This window comes from Eretmochelys imbricata, chromosome 1 (assembly GCF_965152235.1).
Source record: "Eretmochelys imbricata isolate rEreImb1 chromosome 1, rEreImb1.hap1, whole genome shotgun sequence".
NCBI lineage: Eukaryota > Metazoa > Chordata > Testudines > Cheloniidae > Eretmochelys > Eretmochelys imbricata.
The window spans coordinates 136,853,460-136,872,141 of NC_135572.1; the positions used below are offsets into that span (position 1 = coordinate 136,853,460).

Genomic DNA, 18,682 nt, shown 5'->3' on the forward strand with positions numbered 1-18,682 from the left:
GGGGGCGGGGCGGTTGGTAACGGCCGGGCGGGGCTGATTCGCGAAGCGGCGATTAGCCCAGTTTGGCGGCAGGTGCCGTTGGCGGCGCCGCCGCGGCTTAGCGACGTGGCCTGGGCAGTCGCGCGCGCTCCCGGCCGCTAGCCCCGCCCTCGCTAGGGCGCCCCCTGCCGGGACTGGCGGGCCGAGGCTCCTTGGCTGAAGTATCGGGTGTGGGGCCCCGAAATCGCCGGAGGCGGCCCTGCCCGGAGCAGCCTCTCGGGCTCCGCATCTCCGCGGGGTCAGCATGAGCCCCCTTCCCCCGGGCATCGCCGCCAGTAGGAGGCGGGTCCCACGCAGCCGTGAGCAGTTCCTAGGCTCCGCCCGGGCCGGGCTCCGCCCGCTGCCCGGCGAGCGCCGGCACTCAACGGTCCCCTGACTCCGGGAGCTGGGGCTTTAGCGAAACAGCCCGTCTCCCGAGACACGCGGCGATTGCCCCGGGCCGCGGCAGCGACTGCCGCCCAGCTGGTATTTCTGTGCGGAGCCGCATCCCCCTCTGGGTGCCGGCGAGGTGTAAATGGTGCAGTTGGACAGGGCCTGCTGGGCCCCACCCGTTCAATGGAGCTGTGCTGGGGTGGGCTTCTGGGGTGGCTGCTGGGAAGATGAGTAATGATGTTTTGTAATATTTTAGCTCAGGATGGCTTCTTCTGAATTTCAAGCGTTGTCCCAAGATGAACTCCGAAAAAGACTTTATCAGACATTTAAGAACCGAGGTGTTTTGGACACACTCAAGGTGTGTTTTGTTTTAAGCTAGTGTTACGTAGCACTTACCTTACATATGTTTCTCTGCAGCTATGTGGCACTGAAAACAATAGGCTTCAGTGAAATCCATGGTAGACAAACCTTTTTTGTTACATGGTCTTTTCTCTCATGGAAAATGCATATTTTGGCCCCAATCCTGCAAGCCGATCTGTATGGAGCATTGCATGGAGCCCCTCCAGATGCAACAGGTTTTCACACAGGTATAAATGTCCACCTGCATAGATTGGCTTGTCGGATTGTAGCCTTTGTTAGGAGTGTAAATAGTTTATTTCTGGTCTAGTCTGGTCTGGTCATTTACCTGTCACTTATTTACCTTTTAATTAAGCCCACTAGCCAAAATGAAAATACTTGTGCTGCCATGGTATTAGCCAGGACGGACAGCAATGGTGTCCCTAGATTCTGTTCGCCAGAAGCTGGGAATGAGTGATGGGATGGCTCACTTGATGATTACCTGTTCTGTTCATTCCCTCTGGGCACCTGGCATTGGCCACTTTCAGAAGACAGGATACTGGGCTAGATGGACCTTTGCTCTGACCCAATATGGCCATTCTTATGTTCTTATGCTATCTCCCTGCTGCTCTTTTAAGGACAAAATAGTTGTCTACTCTTTATAATATAGAGTATTTAATTATAAAATATTTAATTTTTAAAATTTAACTTATTTCTCCCTTTTATAATCTTTCTTCCTGATTTCATGCTACTTTTTCTCTTCTGCTTCTTGAACGCATAGCCGAATGGTTCGCCATAATTGCCATTTGATCCGTTCTTGTGCAGTCACAAGGGCTTGAAGGGCCGAGAGTCCAACATTGGAACAGACGTGATGCACCCATATAATATGGTGTCTTCGTCTGGGCCGCCTCCACCCCTCAGTTGGTGGAAGTTTATCCCGGCTGTTACAAGTCACCAGGAGAACGGCATTTGCCAGAACGTCTTGTGGCATTCTCGCAACACGTCCAAAAAGCATAAGATGCTGTCGGTGGACAGTGGCCCCAGTAGTCTGGCCCTGCGGGGAGTGACTGTAAACATCTGCATTACAAATGAAGTCATTCCACTTTATATCCAATATATGACGTTGGAATTTTGGGTGGAAAGCCTCCAGCTTTGCCCAGTTCGGGTGGCATAGTGTCCATGTTTCGCAACCATACAGCAGTACAGAGAGGATAGATCCTGAACTTGATCATTATGCCAAGATTATGTTGATTCCATATTTGTTGTAAACGACCCACGGCAAATGCTGTGATACCAATCCAGTGGAGAACCTCTGTGTGAGAGTTGGAGGAACTGGTGAGTATAGAACCCAAATAGCAAAAGCTGGAAACTGCTTCAACAGTTTCATTATTGAAAGAGATTGGAGTCACTGATGGACTTGATCCTAGATTTTGCAGCTTTGTCTTTGACCACGAAACATGGAGGCCACCCTTAGTCGACGACTCCTCCATTTGCTGGAGTGCCTCGCAAAACCTGTCGGGGCTCTGTACTAGAACATCATCCGCATAGTCAAGGTCTGAGCACGAGAGATTACCAATCTTAATGCCTATGGATCTGTTAGAATGCTGCATTACGAAATCCATTGCCTGACAGAAGAGTTCAGGGGCCAAGACGCAGACCTAGCTGACACCAGATACTGATTTAAAAGGTGCAGACGTCAGATTCCCAAGATGTACACGGGCCGTGGTTCCATTATGCAGCTCGCTAATCAATCCTGTAGAGTGTTTGGGACATCTGTGTCCTTTAAGGCCTTCCATAGTTGGACTCGGTCAACTGAATCAAATGCAGCCTTAAGATCGACATATGCCATGTACAGAGGCTTCTTGAATTTGCGATGTGTCTCCAACAACAAAAGGAGAGCCAAAATGGCGTCTAAATTGGACCTGTTCCTAGTAAAGCCTGACTGCTGGGGGCAATGCTTCCGATGTAGCAGGGGCTTCAAACACTCCAGCTACTTTTTCTCCCCTGTAATAAGTCACAGTAATAATTGTAGTGCCTAGTGGCCCCAGATGACATCAGGGTTCCATTGCACTAAGCACTGTACATACACACAGTAAACAGCACCTGCCCCAGAGGGCATGGACTTTAAATAGATAACCAGATAAGGGATGGAGGAGAAAGGAAATATTATTCCCATGTAATGGAGAGGCAACTGAAGCATGATGAGATTAGGTATTTTGACCAGTGGTCACAGAGGAAGCAGGGAGCAGAACCCAGATCTTTTCAGTCCCAGTGTATTTTTCCCTACATTGTTTTGTGTCTGTTGTTTCCTTGTCTCTTTCCTTCCCTTAGTTTTCACTTTCCCTGTATTTTCTGTTTCTTTTTCCTTCTCTCCACAATTTCTTTCTCTCAGTCGTCTACTTCTCTTTTGTACCTTGTACCATCTATTTTTCCTAGTCTCAAACATTTCTGCGTTAATATAATCTTTACTACATTTACCTGTCTCTGTGAGAAAGAACTAGATGGTCCATGTGCATGGCGCCCTAGTTTCCTCCCCCCTCCTCCGCCCCATCTGCAAAAGGATTAGTGGTGGCTAAACCACTCTGTACCCTTTTCCCTCTTGTCCTCAGCAACTTCTTGGCCTGTCATTTAGTGGACTAGTGAATTTTTCAAATAAGCTGTAACTGAATATGCTGCAGTCAGGCCTAGTTTACACCTAAAACTTAGGTCGACCTCGCTACATTTCTCAGGGCTGTGAAAAATTTCATGCCCTGTGCTCTTTAATTAGGTCAACCTAACCCCCACTGTAGATGTAACTAGATCGATGGAAGAATTCTTTCATCAACCTAGCTGCTGCCCCTTGAGGGGATGGATTTACTATAGTGATGAAAAAACCACATCTGTTGCTGTAGTGATTGCCTACAGTACAGCAGCATAGCTGTAGTACAGCAGTTGTGCCGCTATAATGCTTGTAGTGTAGATGTGCCCCGAGACAGTAGCAGGATCTAGACGCCATTCTTTTTGTTTCTTTACATCAGACTTTTTAATTTAATATACTGAATCTGTATGGCTTCAGGAAAGCAAAAAATTCCAGTGTTTTCTCTTTCTGTTGTTGAATTTCTGTTTTTACCAGACGCAGCTCCGAAACCAGCTAATCCATGAACTGATGCATCCAATTTTAAGTGGAGAACTTCAGCCACAACCAGTGTCCAGTGAGGGCAGTTCATTGTTAATTGGAGCTTCCAACAGCCTGGTGGCAGATCACCTGCGTAGTTGTGGCTATGAATATTCACTTTCTGTTTTCTATCCAGAAAGTGGATTGGAAAAGGAGAAGGTGAGCTCTGTAATTTATTATGCAAGGAATGTGAGAGATGATATTCATGTAGGACTTTGCAATCATTAACTGATCCTTCCAATATAATTTTTAAAATCCTCTGTGTAAAGGAGGAGCCAAGGGTTCACCGAGTAGTTTCAAGGCTTGAGAGTTCCGTATTAGTTTGAAACTTCTAGTACAAATTATAGCTGTTGAGTGCCCAGATAAAGGGGTTCCACACTCAGGATACTTGGTCTGTAGTGTCTTCATTGACACTATAAGTGTTCTAGAGATGGTGAGTGTTCTGCAACTTTATATTCTAAAAGGTAGCCTTGATTCGAACGGATAATTGGGATATAGTCTTTTACATCGACAAGCCTGATGAGACAGTCTTTCTTCCTTCATTGGAATGCTCTTGAGCTGTGAAATTGGGTATTCTCCCAAGAGATATCCCTGACTGCCACTTAGCTCACATATAGAAGCAAGGCAGGATTAGCTCTGTCCTACAATTGGTCTTTGTGTGATAAAGTGGTGGATCAAATCTGTCTCAAGTGTAGCAAATCCAAGGTGGATCTCTTTACCGCAACAGAGAAAAACAGGTTAATTGCTTGTAATGTTCTTAAAATTTTGATTTTTTTGCCTTCTTTTTTAAAAAGGTGTTTACTATGCAAGATCTTCTGCAGCTAATTAGGATCCATCCAAAATCCAGCCTTTACAAATCATTGGTAATAATTTTGATTCTGTAACTCTTCCTTCAATTATAATTTATGATTGAGTACACAGAATAATAATCTTATCTTTTTCTTCATACAGACTTCAGGAGCTCCAAAAGAGAACAAAAAAGGTATTACATATTTACATACTAGGCATATAATGAGTCATCCACTTCCCCTAATATTTCCCCTTTTCCTTGATAGCTTAGTTTATAATATCATATGGGTAACAGAAACTCTATTGAATACATTTGATTAAATGTTTGATTCTTAAAAGTAATTTCTGATTATTTAGGTTAGTGACTCTTATGCTTCTTTTGGGGTTTTCCCAATTTGTGGCATGTATGAAATGCTAAACCTCTACTCCAAAAAAATTAAAAATTCCTGTATTATAAATTAAAAAAATTTAAAACCTTTAAATCCTGATAAATGTAAAACTTCCAAAGACCGTAATATTTTATATTCTAATGCTGGGGAATTCAGATGTTCTGCATTATTTTCTACTCAATTGCATTCCTGTACTGTGTACAGGTCAGCACTAGGGTTCCCTATAGTTTTTTACATCCATGTGCTTAATGAATTTTGTGCACCAATGTAGAGGTGATGTGGGTGGGGGTGGGGCCAACAGGTTTGGAGTGTAGGAGGGGGCTCCAAGCTGGAGCAGAGGCTTAGGGTACAGGGGGATGAGGGCTTCGGCTGAGGATGCAGGCTGGGGCTGGGGCCGGGAATGAGGGCTTTGGGGTGCAGGCTGCCCCGGGTCTGTGGCTGGGAGAGAGGACTCCCCCCAGCCCTCTCTTGCCACAGCAGCTCAGGGCCAGGTAAGAGGTGCCTTTCCACAGCCGTGGCAGCTCAGGCTGGACTGGGCTGGGCTCAGCTGGGCTGGGCTGGGGGAGGGTTGCCTCTCCCTGGCCGCAATAGCTCCAGCAGGGCTGGACCGGCCGGGGGAGAGGCACCTCTCCCTGGCCGCAGTAGCTCTGGCAGGGCTGGACCGGGCCAGGGGAAGGGGCACCTCTCCCGATTTGCATGGCCCTTGATTGCCTGCTGGGCAGCTTAGGCCTGCACCAAGATAAACTTTCATTTAATTTGCCTCTGGCTCATATAGGGCACAATTTTCACACCTGGTCCCAAAAGTTAGGCTTCTAACTCTGTATTTAGGCACCTAAACAAAAGTGGCTTGATTTTCAGAAGCACCAAACACCTGCAGTTCTTGTTGATTTCAGGTATTGGTGGTGATGGTAATTTGTTCCCTCAATGAGTTTGGTGGTAAAGGTAACGGAAATGGTCAAGGTATGCTGATTGTGGGAGACTCAAGCATGCTTGCTATTAATATACTGTTTTTAGAATTTTTACACTGATTTTATTGAATGATTTCTTGTGTTCTTTGGCAATAATTTCATCCTCTCACCATTTAGTTTTTTCTTTGTCTTGTAAAAGAGTTGTCTCTGCCTTCAAATTTCAGTTTGTTGTGGAAGAGAAAAGTAACTTACATACTGTATCTCTAAGGTTTTCTTATACAGATGTTAATGGAGCTGACAGAGCATCACCTATGTAAGGAAAGTCGCAACACAGAAACTCAGACAAGCTCAATACCTCCTTATAGAGAATCTCTTGGTAAATAGAGCTTTCATGAACTATTTTCCTCAGATAGCTCAATACTGTATCCATTCAGCACTTGCCCATGCCTGAAGTAATAATAGACACTAGATTGCATCCCTCTCTGGTTTTCTAAAATAAGCCCAGGAAAGTGTAAGACAAAAGTTTTGCTGTGATTTGGGTCTTCAGTTCAAATACGTTATGTATTCAGATCCATCCATCCACCCTAGATGTATTATTTTTAATATTATAGGCCTCAAAGAGCATATGCCTAAATAATTTTTAGTTTATGGAAATTTATAATTAGAGTTGTTTGGGAGTTGTAAATTTTGTATGTGTATGTGTGTGTGTGGTTTTTTTTTTGTGACGGGGAGCGGGAGCAGGTGGAAAATATCAGTTAATTGAAAATGAAACTTTTTGCAGGATTGTATCATTTTTTTTAAGGAAACTTTCCTGAGATCCAGGATGGAACATCTGGTGAAAATGAGAGACCCACCACAGAATAGTCAATAGTTCAGTAGTAAGGGCACTCCCTTGGGATGTGAATCCCTACATCTCTGACGTCCCATGTGAGTACCCTAACCACTGGGCCATTTTCTATTCTGATGTATGTATATCTTTCTCTTGTTTCTTCATGGAAAAAATCTAAAGATCTCTAAAGTTTTGCCCTGAGGCAGAACAAGAACATTTTTTGAGATCTTGAAAAATTTTGTTGGACAGGCAAATTGTTTTTGCCCAGTTCTAATTATAATATAATTTATTAATTGTTTCCAGTGCCAGAAATCATAGCATAAGACAAAAATTGGACATACTGGTAATTCCATTTCTAAAAACCGTCTAGTAGATTTGTTCATTGGAGTGGATTGTTGTTGAAGTTAGTTATACAATATAATTTACAGGCACCTGTTGTTTGAAATCAGAGCTTCATGTCTGCCTTAGTAGCTGATGAGATACCATCTGAGGGGGTAATATGCAGCAGTTGTGGGGCAGGAAGGTGCCATTTGGTTTCAGGCTCCTTTATCTCCCCTTGCCCAGTTCCCCTCGGGCACACTTGGGAGAACAGTGAGAGAGGTTGGCTACAATCCAAATCAGTTATCCTGGTAATTTAAATATTACCTCCAACTTTTTGCACATAAACAATTAGTTGGACCACGTGCCATATTGTGAAGTACCTAGGTGGCTTGTTTCCAACCACATTTTCATGTCTTAAGTGACCATTTCTTTTCACAGCTTCCTTGGTAGCTTTTCAGTAGAAACTAGGCATGGGTAGTTAAAACCTACAGGGAGCCCTAAAATCTTAGGTAGGAGCAACAGTGTTACTAAATGTAATATTTCTATGTGATGGTACATTGCATTATTCTTTATATAGTTGAGAAACTTCAGCTGATTGATGAACAGTTTGCAGACATTTATCCCCTGCATCAGAAATTTGAGTCTTTAGAAGTGAAACTCATTGAATATCGAAAAGAAATAGAGGACCAGCTTCAAACAGAAATGTCTGAAAAGGTATAACCTAGAAATCAGTGGTCATGGAAATGATGTGTTCATTTTATTTTGCAAATTTGTAATGCTTCTAATAATTTGAATCAGAAATGAGTCATGCCAATCTATTATATATGCAAAAACTACATGTTCTCTGTTGGGGGTAAAAGTTGGGAAACTGAGTCATAAATCCACCCCATTTAAGCTGAGTCAATTTTTGCCTTTATTTATACAATTTCAGACAGAATTGTTGTCATGTATAGTATCCGGCCATACATATGTATCGGACAAATAACAGAGAAGACAGAATTGGTAACCACATTCTGGGCCATCTTCCATGATAGTTGTCGTTTCTCTGATCCCTTTTTCTGGTTCTTCAGTCCTATTTTTCAGTTTCTGATCTGGTGTTTCTCCAGTTAGTAAACATGGGCCCGTAGGTCTTTTATACAGTTCTACATTATAGATTACTTAATATTTATCCAGTCAGCTTTTACATCAGCACATCAACCTTTTACATTTTAAGTAACCCGTACGTTACACATGCGCAAGATTCAGTTACCCAATTTCTGCATTTTTCCCTGCTGGTTTTGCAGTTTCTGTTTTTGTGTCACCCTGCCCTGGGTCTTCCCAAGAAAAGGGTTAATTTAGTTATCATTACATGTTTGTGTGTCTTTTACTTACTACTTCCAACACCATGTGTTACCTTTGTTCTGTTAGCAATAACATGTTAAGCAGATTAGCAATTTTGTGTAAAAGAAGAATTGGCAAAACCACACTTATGCCACCAAAGCCTTGGCCTAAGTGTTACCTTATCTACAGTCATTCATTATACATAAATACATTTTTGAAAGATTTATAATTATCAAAGCTCTTAATATTACTATTAACAAGTCTTCTTTTTATATTTCAGTGTTATAAGTCAGTATATGTTGTTCTGTGCTACCCTTAATCTATTAGAAAGGGAAGTATGAGTTATGGAAAACGTGATGATTCTTTAATGTCAGCATTTCTTATCTTTTTTAAACATGTTTTTTCATTCAAAGTCCAGTTCATTCAAACTTCATGCATCTGAAGAAGTGGATTTTTTTACCCACGAAAGCTTATGCCCAAATAAATCTGTTAGTCTTCAAGGTGCCACCGGACTCCTCATTGTTTTTGAAAATATCTCACCAAACTACATAGTAAAAGCCTCCAAAACAGCATTGCCTTTACATGGAGAATAGAAAAATCATAAAATGTGAAAAATATTGTGGATCTCATGATTTTAGGATCTTTTGCAATTTTTGTCTGCATTCTGCAATATTTTGCAAATTTTAAGATTGTCTTAAAAATAAACTGAATTTATATCATCTAAACAATAACAGCAATAAGAGGTAATTCACCATTCTCCATCGCTATGAACCTCACTGAAGTTCAAGCTTCAAAGCCTAATTGGGACCGAAATGCAATCTTCATTAAACACATAAAGCAATCTTTTTCTTAAAAACAAGAAAATTACATGCAAAAAATGTCACATAAAATAAATAATTCAAGTATTAGGAAAAGTTAAGCTTCTTACTACAATATTGATTTGGAAACAATTACTATACTCTAGATATTATGGTATACGTTTAACAAGAAAAACAGAAATGGAAAATATTACGTGTGCAGCATGGTCAAGTTAATGTTGCAACACTGATGTTGTGTTAACATAAGATCCTCTATGAAATATCACAAAAGGACTGGGACTTCATTTGGTTGTGCTAAAAATTTGTGCCCATTGAACGTGCTCAGACTTTTAGTCAGAATTTAACTTCCCCCTTTCCTTTATAAAGTCACTTCTTTCCCGAAATACCGTATGCAAAGTATCAACTTTCAAAGTTCAGCCATATCTTAATGTCATGGAGAAATAAAAAGGCAGTCACAATAAATAATAGAGCATTTTGTTTTTTATGTTATAACCCAAAACAACTGAATATAATTACCTCAAGTTTAACAAAAAATCCCTTTGGACAACACGTCTACAACAGATCCTTGAGAGCTGCTCTTAGACATGGGGATACAATATAAGCAAACCTCTTGTATCATCTTTCTTTAGGTGGGTAAATATATCAGAACTTCCTGGTGCCTTGTTTACATCAGCTGAATTAGTGGTAGCACTAGTGGGGATTTTTTGTGTATAATTCCCCAATATAGACATGATCTTACTGTCACTAAAGGCTTCGGCAAGTTTTTGTGTAGAAACCTTTGCACTGGTTTAGTTAAATTGGTGCAACCCTTTGTGTGGACAATCATAAATCAGTTTAGAAATGGCTTATAGCAATTTAGTTTAAATTGAGTCCTTAGTGTCTTAAGGTGTAAATTAAATCAATATAAGCCATCTATAAACAATTTTAAGTGTCTCCACACTTGGGGTTGCACATGGTTTAACTAACTCAGTACAAGTTTGTGTGTGCATAGGCCCTAATTCCCTAATCAGAGGTCCCGGGCTATGCTTTTTTCCTATCTAACTTCTGTCTTCTCTCTGTTTTCACATTTTCCCTATTCTCTTTCATTTAGTACTCCCATTCATTCTCTGCCTCACTTGCATTCTCTCATCCATTTTCTCTCTGACTTTCTCTTATGCATCCTTGCAATCCCATTTATTTTCTTTCCCTCCCACTCATATATGTACACTCACACACTTTCTCTTCCCTAGGCAGAAATGCATGCACATTCCTCAGATAGCTCAATTCCTCTTTGTCATACACACTCGAACAGACCCCCTAAGTCTTCCGTTTGTATTCACACAGTTTTCCCATAGTGCTCAGAATTCCCTGGCTGAGGACGACTCCTCTTTCTCTGGCCCACATCTGCTCTGTGCCCAAAAGATTGACTTTCAGTGGGCATGAGCTGTTCAAGGCAGGTCTGCTTCTGCCTTTGGCCCCACCACCAAGCAAACATGGTTCTTTGGGAATGGGGCGAGAACGGAGACCCAGTCAGAAGAAGAATTAGGGAATGTGGCATTCTTTATTTGCCAGTCACAGAGCGTCAGGTTGGAGAGTGGGACATTTAATTAGCTGCCTTATCTGATCTCTTGCTCTGTTCCCCTGCTGTATGTACCGGAGTGAGTTAAAAAAAAATGACACAATTTAAGCACAGAGAGCAGTGGAAACCCCTTTAGTGCAATGCCCTATATCTAGCTTACTTACGCCTAAAGGTGATATTATCTATATTTGTAATCTGCTTTGAGATCCTAGATGGAAGGTGTAAATATGGAAGACCTTTCAGTCATATATGCTTCAAAGGTACTTTTATCACAGAGAAGTTTACATACATTGACTAAAAAGATTAACACATTTAATTAGACATTTCTGTATAGTTTCTCAAAGGGAATTCAGTATGCTACAGTGATCAACAGTGTAAACAAGCTATTTGCAAGTAAGTGCATATGTCTGAACGTCAAATTTAACCTAAAAGAGAGGATTTTGTTTATCTTTTTTGTGATCAAGTGAGGGATATTTACTTTGTTCTTTTCTTACATGTAACAGTTACAACATTTCAAAGAGGTTGAAATAGCAAAGATTCGAATGGAAGAGAAAGCACGATGCCAGAAAGAAGTTTCTGATTTGCGTCGAGAGTTTGAAAGGACAAACCAAGCCAAGTCAGAGGCTCTGATTGCTCGTGAAAAGAATGCTATTGAAAGACTTCAAAAACAACAGGAGGTAATGTTTAAAAATAATAATTGGATCCAGTGCTAAGTGGTTCAGTTAGTTAATGAAATTGCCCTTTGATCTTTGAAGGAACTACATTCAGATCCCACTGGGTCCTAAGTGAAAAAGAGTTCAATAGTTCTCTTTTAATCCCACATCAGGAAAGCACCACGCAGATTGGTATGTTTAGTGATTTCAGGTTCTCAGTGACCATGGTGATGAGTATGGTATAAATATGTAAATAGATTGGAGTAGCCGCGGTGCTGCAGAAGAAGAGTAAATGTAATCTAGATACCGTTATGTGTATGAATCCCTATTCTCCTTTCAGAAGTATTGAGGATATTTTTAATGGCAGTCCTAGATGGCTGCTTTGTAGGTTTTTCTTTTCTGTTTATTATGGTTGTTATGATTTTCTTATTGTAGTTTTATTTTTAGAAGTTGAAATAAAAAAAAATATAAATAAAATGGAACACAGTATTCATGGTGTGGACATACCATCCATGTATGTAATTACATTATTATCTATTCGGTATTTGCTATCCTTTTTAATATAACCCAAGGTGCTGTTTGCATTTTTGACCACTGTCATGCATTGATCAGATGTGTGAGTCCATGACTTCGAGATCTTTTTACAGCATGGTAATTTAATCCACTGTTAATTTAGTATCCAAAAATGTGTATGTGTGGTTCAGATTGTTCTTTCCAATGTTTATTACTTTTCTCTTGATTGCAAGGAATTTTGCCTGCCACCATGTTGCTGTCTTGGATCTGCTCTATTCTTTACAAAACAAAATAATTTTGTGTCATCTACAGATTTTTGCCACCTTACTGTTTCCCTCTCTTTCCAGAACTTTAATTTTTATATTGAGTAACACCAGTCCTAATGACAGGTTTCAGAGTAACAGCCGTGTTAGTCTATATTCGCAAAAAGAAAAGGAGGACTTGTGGCACCTTAGAGACTAACCAATTTATTTGAGCATAAGCTTTCGTGAGCTACAGCTCACTTCATCGGATGCGTACTGTGGAAAGTATAGAAGATCTTTTTACACACACAAACCATGAAAAAATGGGTGTTTACCACTACAAAAGGTTTTCTCTCCCCCCATGCCACTCTCCTGCTGGTAATAGCTTATATTTTAGATATACTTTAGATCTTCTATACTTTCCACAGTATGCATCCGATGAAGTGAGCTGTAGCTCACGAAAGCTTATGCTCAAATAAATTGGTTAGTCTCTAAGGTGCCACAAGTACTCCTTTTCTTTTTACCAATCCTAATATGGATTTTTGAGCACTTTGCTTTTGACCTCCTGCGATGCTGAAAATTAGCTATTTTATTCCTCTTTTCTGTATTTTGTTTTTCTGGTCCATGACAAAACTTTGCCTCTCACCCTGTGACAACTTGATTTCCTTCATAGTCACGTCCTTAGAAACTTTTATGAAATCTGCCTACCTTAAGCTATTACTCCCACTTTCATGAACATGAAATTAATTCAGTTATTAAAAAAGGTCTGGATCAGAAGATTTGTCAAGTGAACCATTGTGGATGCTGGGTGCTATTGTCAGTCTTTGATCTTTGAGACCAAGTACACACTTCATTTACTTGCTGGGTTGTCCGAGCAAAGAGACCAGCAGCTCTGCTGTGCTAAGTGGTTTTGTATTGCAGATAAAAGATCACGTAGATCTTTTTAGTAGAAGAATGTAATCTCAGGAAAAGCACCGGAGATCAAATTTCTCTAGTTATCCAAAACACAGGAACAGGAGACAGTGGCTGTTCCAGCTTTTCCACACTTGTACAATACACCTGAATTGCAAATTTGATAGGACCACCTTTGGGATAAAGAGATCATTCAGTCTTCATGCTCTTAGCGTTTCTGCAGAGGCACATGTTTTGTTTCTTTTTAAAGCTAAGAATTACAGAGAGTTTTTTTATTAGTAAGAACTGGCTGTAGATGTGGCCTCTGGTATTGCCATTATGGTCATAGGGAAGATTCTTTTAGAAGGTATTGTTTGGTTTGGATAGTCTAGAATGTAGAATTGGAGGCAACTGCTAATGGAACCGGTATTTTGAAGAAAGTTTAGTTTTAAAGCAAGAATACAGAGTGCATTTTCTCTGTTAACTGTACATTTATCAGGTTTTTTAACGTTTCTTATATATATATTTTTTGTATGCAGTGTTGTAGCGGTGTTGGTCCCAACATATGAGCGAGACAAGGTGGGTGAGGTAATATCTTCTATTGGACACATGCTTTGTGTAAGCTTGAAAGCTTCTCTTGCTCAAGAACAGAAGTTGGTCTAATAAAAGATATTACCTCAAGCACCTTGTCTCTTTAATTCTTTTTTGTTAATCTAGTTAAGATAGGGACAAAACTGCTTTTACCTACTTTTACTGCTTTTTCTCTTGCAGTTTTGGTATATTCTAAAGTTTGTATTTGTGTGTGGTAATTCTGTGTTATAAATAAATCTTTCTTTTCGTTTTATGACTTTTGAATCTGTGCAGCGTTCTAAAAGATACATTACTTGATAGCAAGTAATAACTTTCAAGTGTGTTAACCCTAAATAAAGTAGAATACCAGACGCTCCCTGGGTTATGCAAGACCCGTATTTCGACCATAATGGCAATACCAGATGTCACATCTACGCCACAAATTCACACTTACTAAAAAAGTTCCATAAGCCAGAGATAGGATTTTCGAGTTGCGGAAAATTTTGCATAACGTACGAGTATACATTTCCGACTTATGCACAATTTGACTTACGGAAGGCTTTCCGGAATGGAACGATTGCGTAAGTCGGGGGGCATCCGTAAAGGAAGTGACTTAGCCCCCGGTTAGTGCAAATCAGTTGTTACTAGCAAGCTATGCAAATAATATTTGTCAGGATCAAACCAGTTCCTGGAGCGAGGTCTGTAACATTTATGTTTCTAATTTTTATACCATTGACGTCTTGTTATGTATTGCTGCTGTTGCCACTCTCTATGAATTTACTGGAAATTATTTTAATTTAAATCTCAGTTTTTTTGTGTAAAAATAAAATGAATAGAAGTAATATTTTCTGTTGTAGATTGAAGCAAAGGAGGTTTATACACAAAGACAAAGTCTGCTGAAAGATATTGAAATGATAAGAACCAGAGAGGCAGAACTAAAGCAAAGAATTGAAGGTTTTGAACTGTGAGTCACTCTAGGTCATGCATTTACCTCTGGTGTTGCTTTGTTTGTAGAAAGCATGTCTCAAGACGTTGCAATTTTTATGAAATTGAAATTTGTTTTATTTATCTCTAAATATGATATGGTACATTTTGAGTAATATGCAGCTGCATCTAGCAGTAGGGGCATCTTGTGCTAAGAGGCCTATTTTGTTCTCAGCAAAAGAGCCTGGCACTACTTCAGAGAGACTGAGGAACTGGATTTCTGCTTTGAAGACATTAACTTAAAAAGCAGTATGTAATCCCAGCACCAGCAAGGCAACTGTAGTGACAAATTTACATTTGTAATGTTGGTTTTCCCATGATACGTATTGTGAGTGCACATTTAATAAAAGATGTGTGTTTCTTCTGTAATTAAAAAACCCTAAAACTAATTCTTGCCTGCTTTCCAACATTCTCTAATCTGTTAGCATCTTGTGTTTTTTGTAGGCAAGAAAGAAGAAAGCTATTTCCCCACTAACATAAGTTACTTTCTTGTCTAGCCAGCAGAGGGTGCTGATAGAGTGGCAAGCTGAGCACCCTTTCTAAAATGGAAGAACTAAACAACATCCGTACTGTAATACTTTCAGTTTTCAGCAGTTGCAAATCTGGTTGTTTATACAGTTGATCAGTCTGTCTCTTTAACAGTACAGCTTAGTATGTGTCACTTTTCATTTTTCTTAGCGAATGATAATGATAGATCTGATCAGAATTTTAAATTGCCCCAAGCTAACCCATCACACTTTTGACTTTCATAAATGTTGTGTGATTAAAAAAAACTTTTTGAAAACTCTGGCATGTCATAAATATAATTGCTCAGTGTCAGTATATTTCTCATTATGTCAGGGCTCAGAAACTTCAAGAAGAAAAAAATAAAGCTGTTGATGATGCACTTCGACGTCGGGAGATAGCTGTGAAGAACATTGAGGAGACTTACGACCAAAAGCTTAGGAATGAACTCCTGAAGTAATTTGTTCTTTTGTCTCTAATAGAGAATATATATTTCACATGAGAATAGAATGCTAAAAATGCCATGGGAATTACCAATGAGAACTGTAAAAAAGAAAGACTCGAATATATAACACTTAGCATTTTTATTTTAATCAGTTTGTGACTTACTTATCTTATAAGATGTGGTGAATACATTTAATAACCAAAAGAGTTAAAACAATTATGCCTTCTAACAGATAGAAAAAACTGACTATATGTAATGATGTTCTTCTGTCCATAGGGCTATAGAGTTTTAACAGTTCACACTTTCAGTCTCCCTATCTGTGAAGAAAAAGTGACCGGAATCTGTAGGGCTGCTGGATAGGCAGATGCAGAGTATCATTGGTGATCTCTTTTGACAAGTGCTGAAATATTGACTAATTTGAAGAACTGAAAGGAGGCAAGGTGTATGAAGCCAGTATTAAGGGATTTTCAAGGGTTACTTGCTGAAGGGGCGGGATGAGACACTTTTTAAAAAGGAAATGTAAAGGGATTTTCTTACCCTGAGAATTATTTTTTGAAATACCAGCTGTTTGGTGCAGACTGGTACATGTCATAGGCCATACCTTTCTGCTGGCTCCCAACTCCCTGAAAACAACCAAAGAAAACCCTGTTCTTAAAAAGTTCTTTGTAAACTAGCTTCTTTTTCCCTTCAAAAAAGTCCTCCTCTTCCCAGCAAGACTCATCTTTGTCCCCCACAAATTCATCTTGCCTAGCTCCAAAATCATCCATTTTTCCTCACCGCAAAATCCATATCTCTTCACAAAATTATCTCCTCCTCCAAATTCAGCAGTACCCAAAAATAAATCCACTTGTACCTCCAAAATAACATCTCGACCTTCACTTCTAAAAAAATATTAATCTTGACCACCGCCTCCCAAAACTTCATTTCTGTCTGTAGTCATTGGGGCTGAAGAATTGGAAGTGATTGAGTGTTCTCCTGGATAAAAGCTGCAGGGTTTGATGCGCTGCACAGACTGGGTAGGATAAGCAATGTTCTCTGTTCCTCCCTTCTTTGCTGGGCGATGGTCACAGTTTGATTTACATGGACAATGGAGGAAGAGGCCCTATGTCATTTGTCTGTGTATTTTCCTTGCAGTTTTCATGTTTGGTGGCCAGCAGCCAGGACAGGCATCTGAGTGAGATGTGTATGGCATCAGCTGTTTGACAGTAGAAAATGATGGCACCTAACCTGAGATTCTTTTGTACTCTCTCTCTCTGTGATATAAGCAGTGATCATCTGAGGCCTGCTGATTGTTTTGTTGCAAGAAAGTGCTCCCAGGACACGATATGCTCATTCCCACAGAATGAAATGAATTAGCCCTCTAGGCAGGGGGAGGAAATCCACTCACCAGCTAAACACCTGGTTATCCACAAGCTCAGCCAGGAGACTATTACCTAATAATGAATAGTGCAAGCACTGCCTCTTTTAACATGGATTTATTCAAATCCATGTTAAAAGAGGTATAAGAGGTATAAGAGAGGTATAAGGCAATTGATTTCAGTGAGAATGAAGTGTCACCTGAAACAGAGTGGCTTAGGAACAGAGGGCAGTTAGATGGATGCCACTAAGTGACCAACCTTAGGCAAACATGTCATCTCCCTGTGCCTTGTTTTACTTATCTAGTAAATTACTATTTAATACTAAAGTAACTAAATGCTAAACGGAGCACCTACCTCACAAATAGGGTTTAGTGACTTCATTTGTTAATGTTTGTAGAGCTCTTTCAGATCTTATCAGGGACTATTTTAATGGAGAGTGTTATTTATGTTACAGTAGTGTCCAAAATATTTTAAGCACTGTACAAACACACAGGAAAACACAATCTCTGTCCTGAGGATCTTAGTCTGTATCTGCTTATTATAAAATGTATTTAGCTGTCTATCAATAGCTCTAGGATCCTGTCTGACAATTAAAATGTGGCATACAAAAATTAAAGTATAAAAGCTATTATTATGTATTACAAAACTTAGAGGGAAACAATCATTATAAATCCAAACAAAAGAAAAAATAGACACATACAGTTAATGGAACTCAGATTAATGAATTTCTGTTACAGAAAATGGTTGACTTTGGATATAAAAAGTTGGGAGACTTGTCAATAATTCAATTTGGATTATAAAATCACATTTTTGACAATTGTATAGTTTCAGTTATAATATATATGTTTTAAAATATTTGAAAAATAATGAAGACTTAATGTGAATATTGACTGTGTTCAGTACCATTAATCTTTGCTGAGCACTGGGGATAAACTGCTCTTTTTTGTCTGGAAATCATAAAGTGAGTGACCAGAAAATGAGGATTTATTTATTTGTATACTCTAGTACTGCAGTCACGATTAGGACCTCAGTGACCTGGACATTGTACAAAGATGCAGGAAGATAGGATAACTGCTTCAAAATACTTACAGTTTAATTAGGGCCTGATCCTATAAAGTGTTGAGCACCCACAGCTTCCATTGATTTCAGTGGGACTTGAGGGCACTCAGCATTCGCAGGTCAGGACCTTGAAGAAGTTCCACTGTAATTAGCATATAGACAGTTTGATAGGTAGTTAAAGCTGAGTCTGGGGACATTCAGAATTCTTTTGCTGTGGTATTTAGTAACTTTTTCCCTCCCCCCCAGATATCAACTCGAGTTGAAGGAAGAATATATAACCAGAACCACTAGGGTTACTGAAGATGAGAAAAAGAATAAAGGTAACTAATCTCTTTCAGAGATACTCAACAGCCATTGTTTATCTTGTAGTTTGTAATAAGAGGCAACAAAGCAGTATTTGTAAACAAATATAGTGTATTTAATTGAAGTTGGAGAAAGAGAGGATCATCTTTAGACTTCTAAGCTGGTGCTTTGGAAAAAATAATATATAATCATGTAATTAAAGACTGTATCATGCATATGCACAAACCTTGTCAAATTAAGGTTGCTCTGGCAACCTTAATTCTGGCTTTTCTTCACTTTTGAGTGTTTGACTTTGCAACCTTAATATTCTTTTTATGTAGTTTTTGG

General features: G+C 39.6%; 1 protein-coding gene across 5 annotated transcripts in view; it reads left to right on the forward strand.

Moving 5' to 3' along the window:
* The first annotated feature begins 58 nt into the window (after window positions 1-58).
* Window positions 59-18,682, forward strand: part of OFD1 (OFD1 centriole and centriolar satellite protein) — a 61,358-nt gene continuing 42,734 nt past the window's right edge. The window contains exons 1-11 of one of the 5 annotated variants that reach the window (XM_077815921.1): window positions 59-277; window positions 668-769; window positions 3,860-4,060; window positions 4,696-4,764; window positions 4,853-4,883; window positions 6,256-6,363; window positions 7,715-7,851; window positions 11,337-11,510; window positions 14,560-14,666; window positions 15,527-15,646; window positions 18,299-18,372. In XM_077815921.1, the coding sequence (XP_077672047.1) occupies window positions 674-769; window positions 3,860-4,060; window positions 4,696-4,764; window positions 4,853-4,883; window positions 6,256-6,363; window positions 7,715-7,851; window positions 11,337-11,510; window positions 14,560-14,666; window positions 15,527-15,646; window positions 18,299-18,372 (1,117 nt within the window). In that variant the 5' untranslated portion in view covers window positions 59-277; window positions 668-673. The other 4 variants (XM_077815928.1, XM_077815935.1, XM_077815911.1 and 1 more) reach the window with 4 other exon arrangements.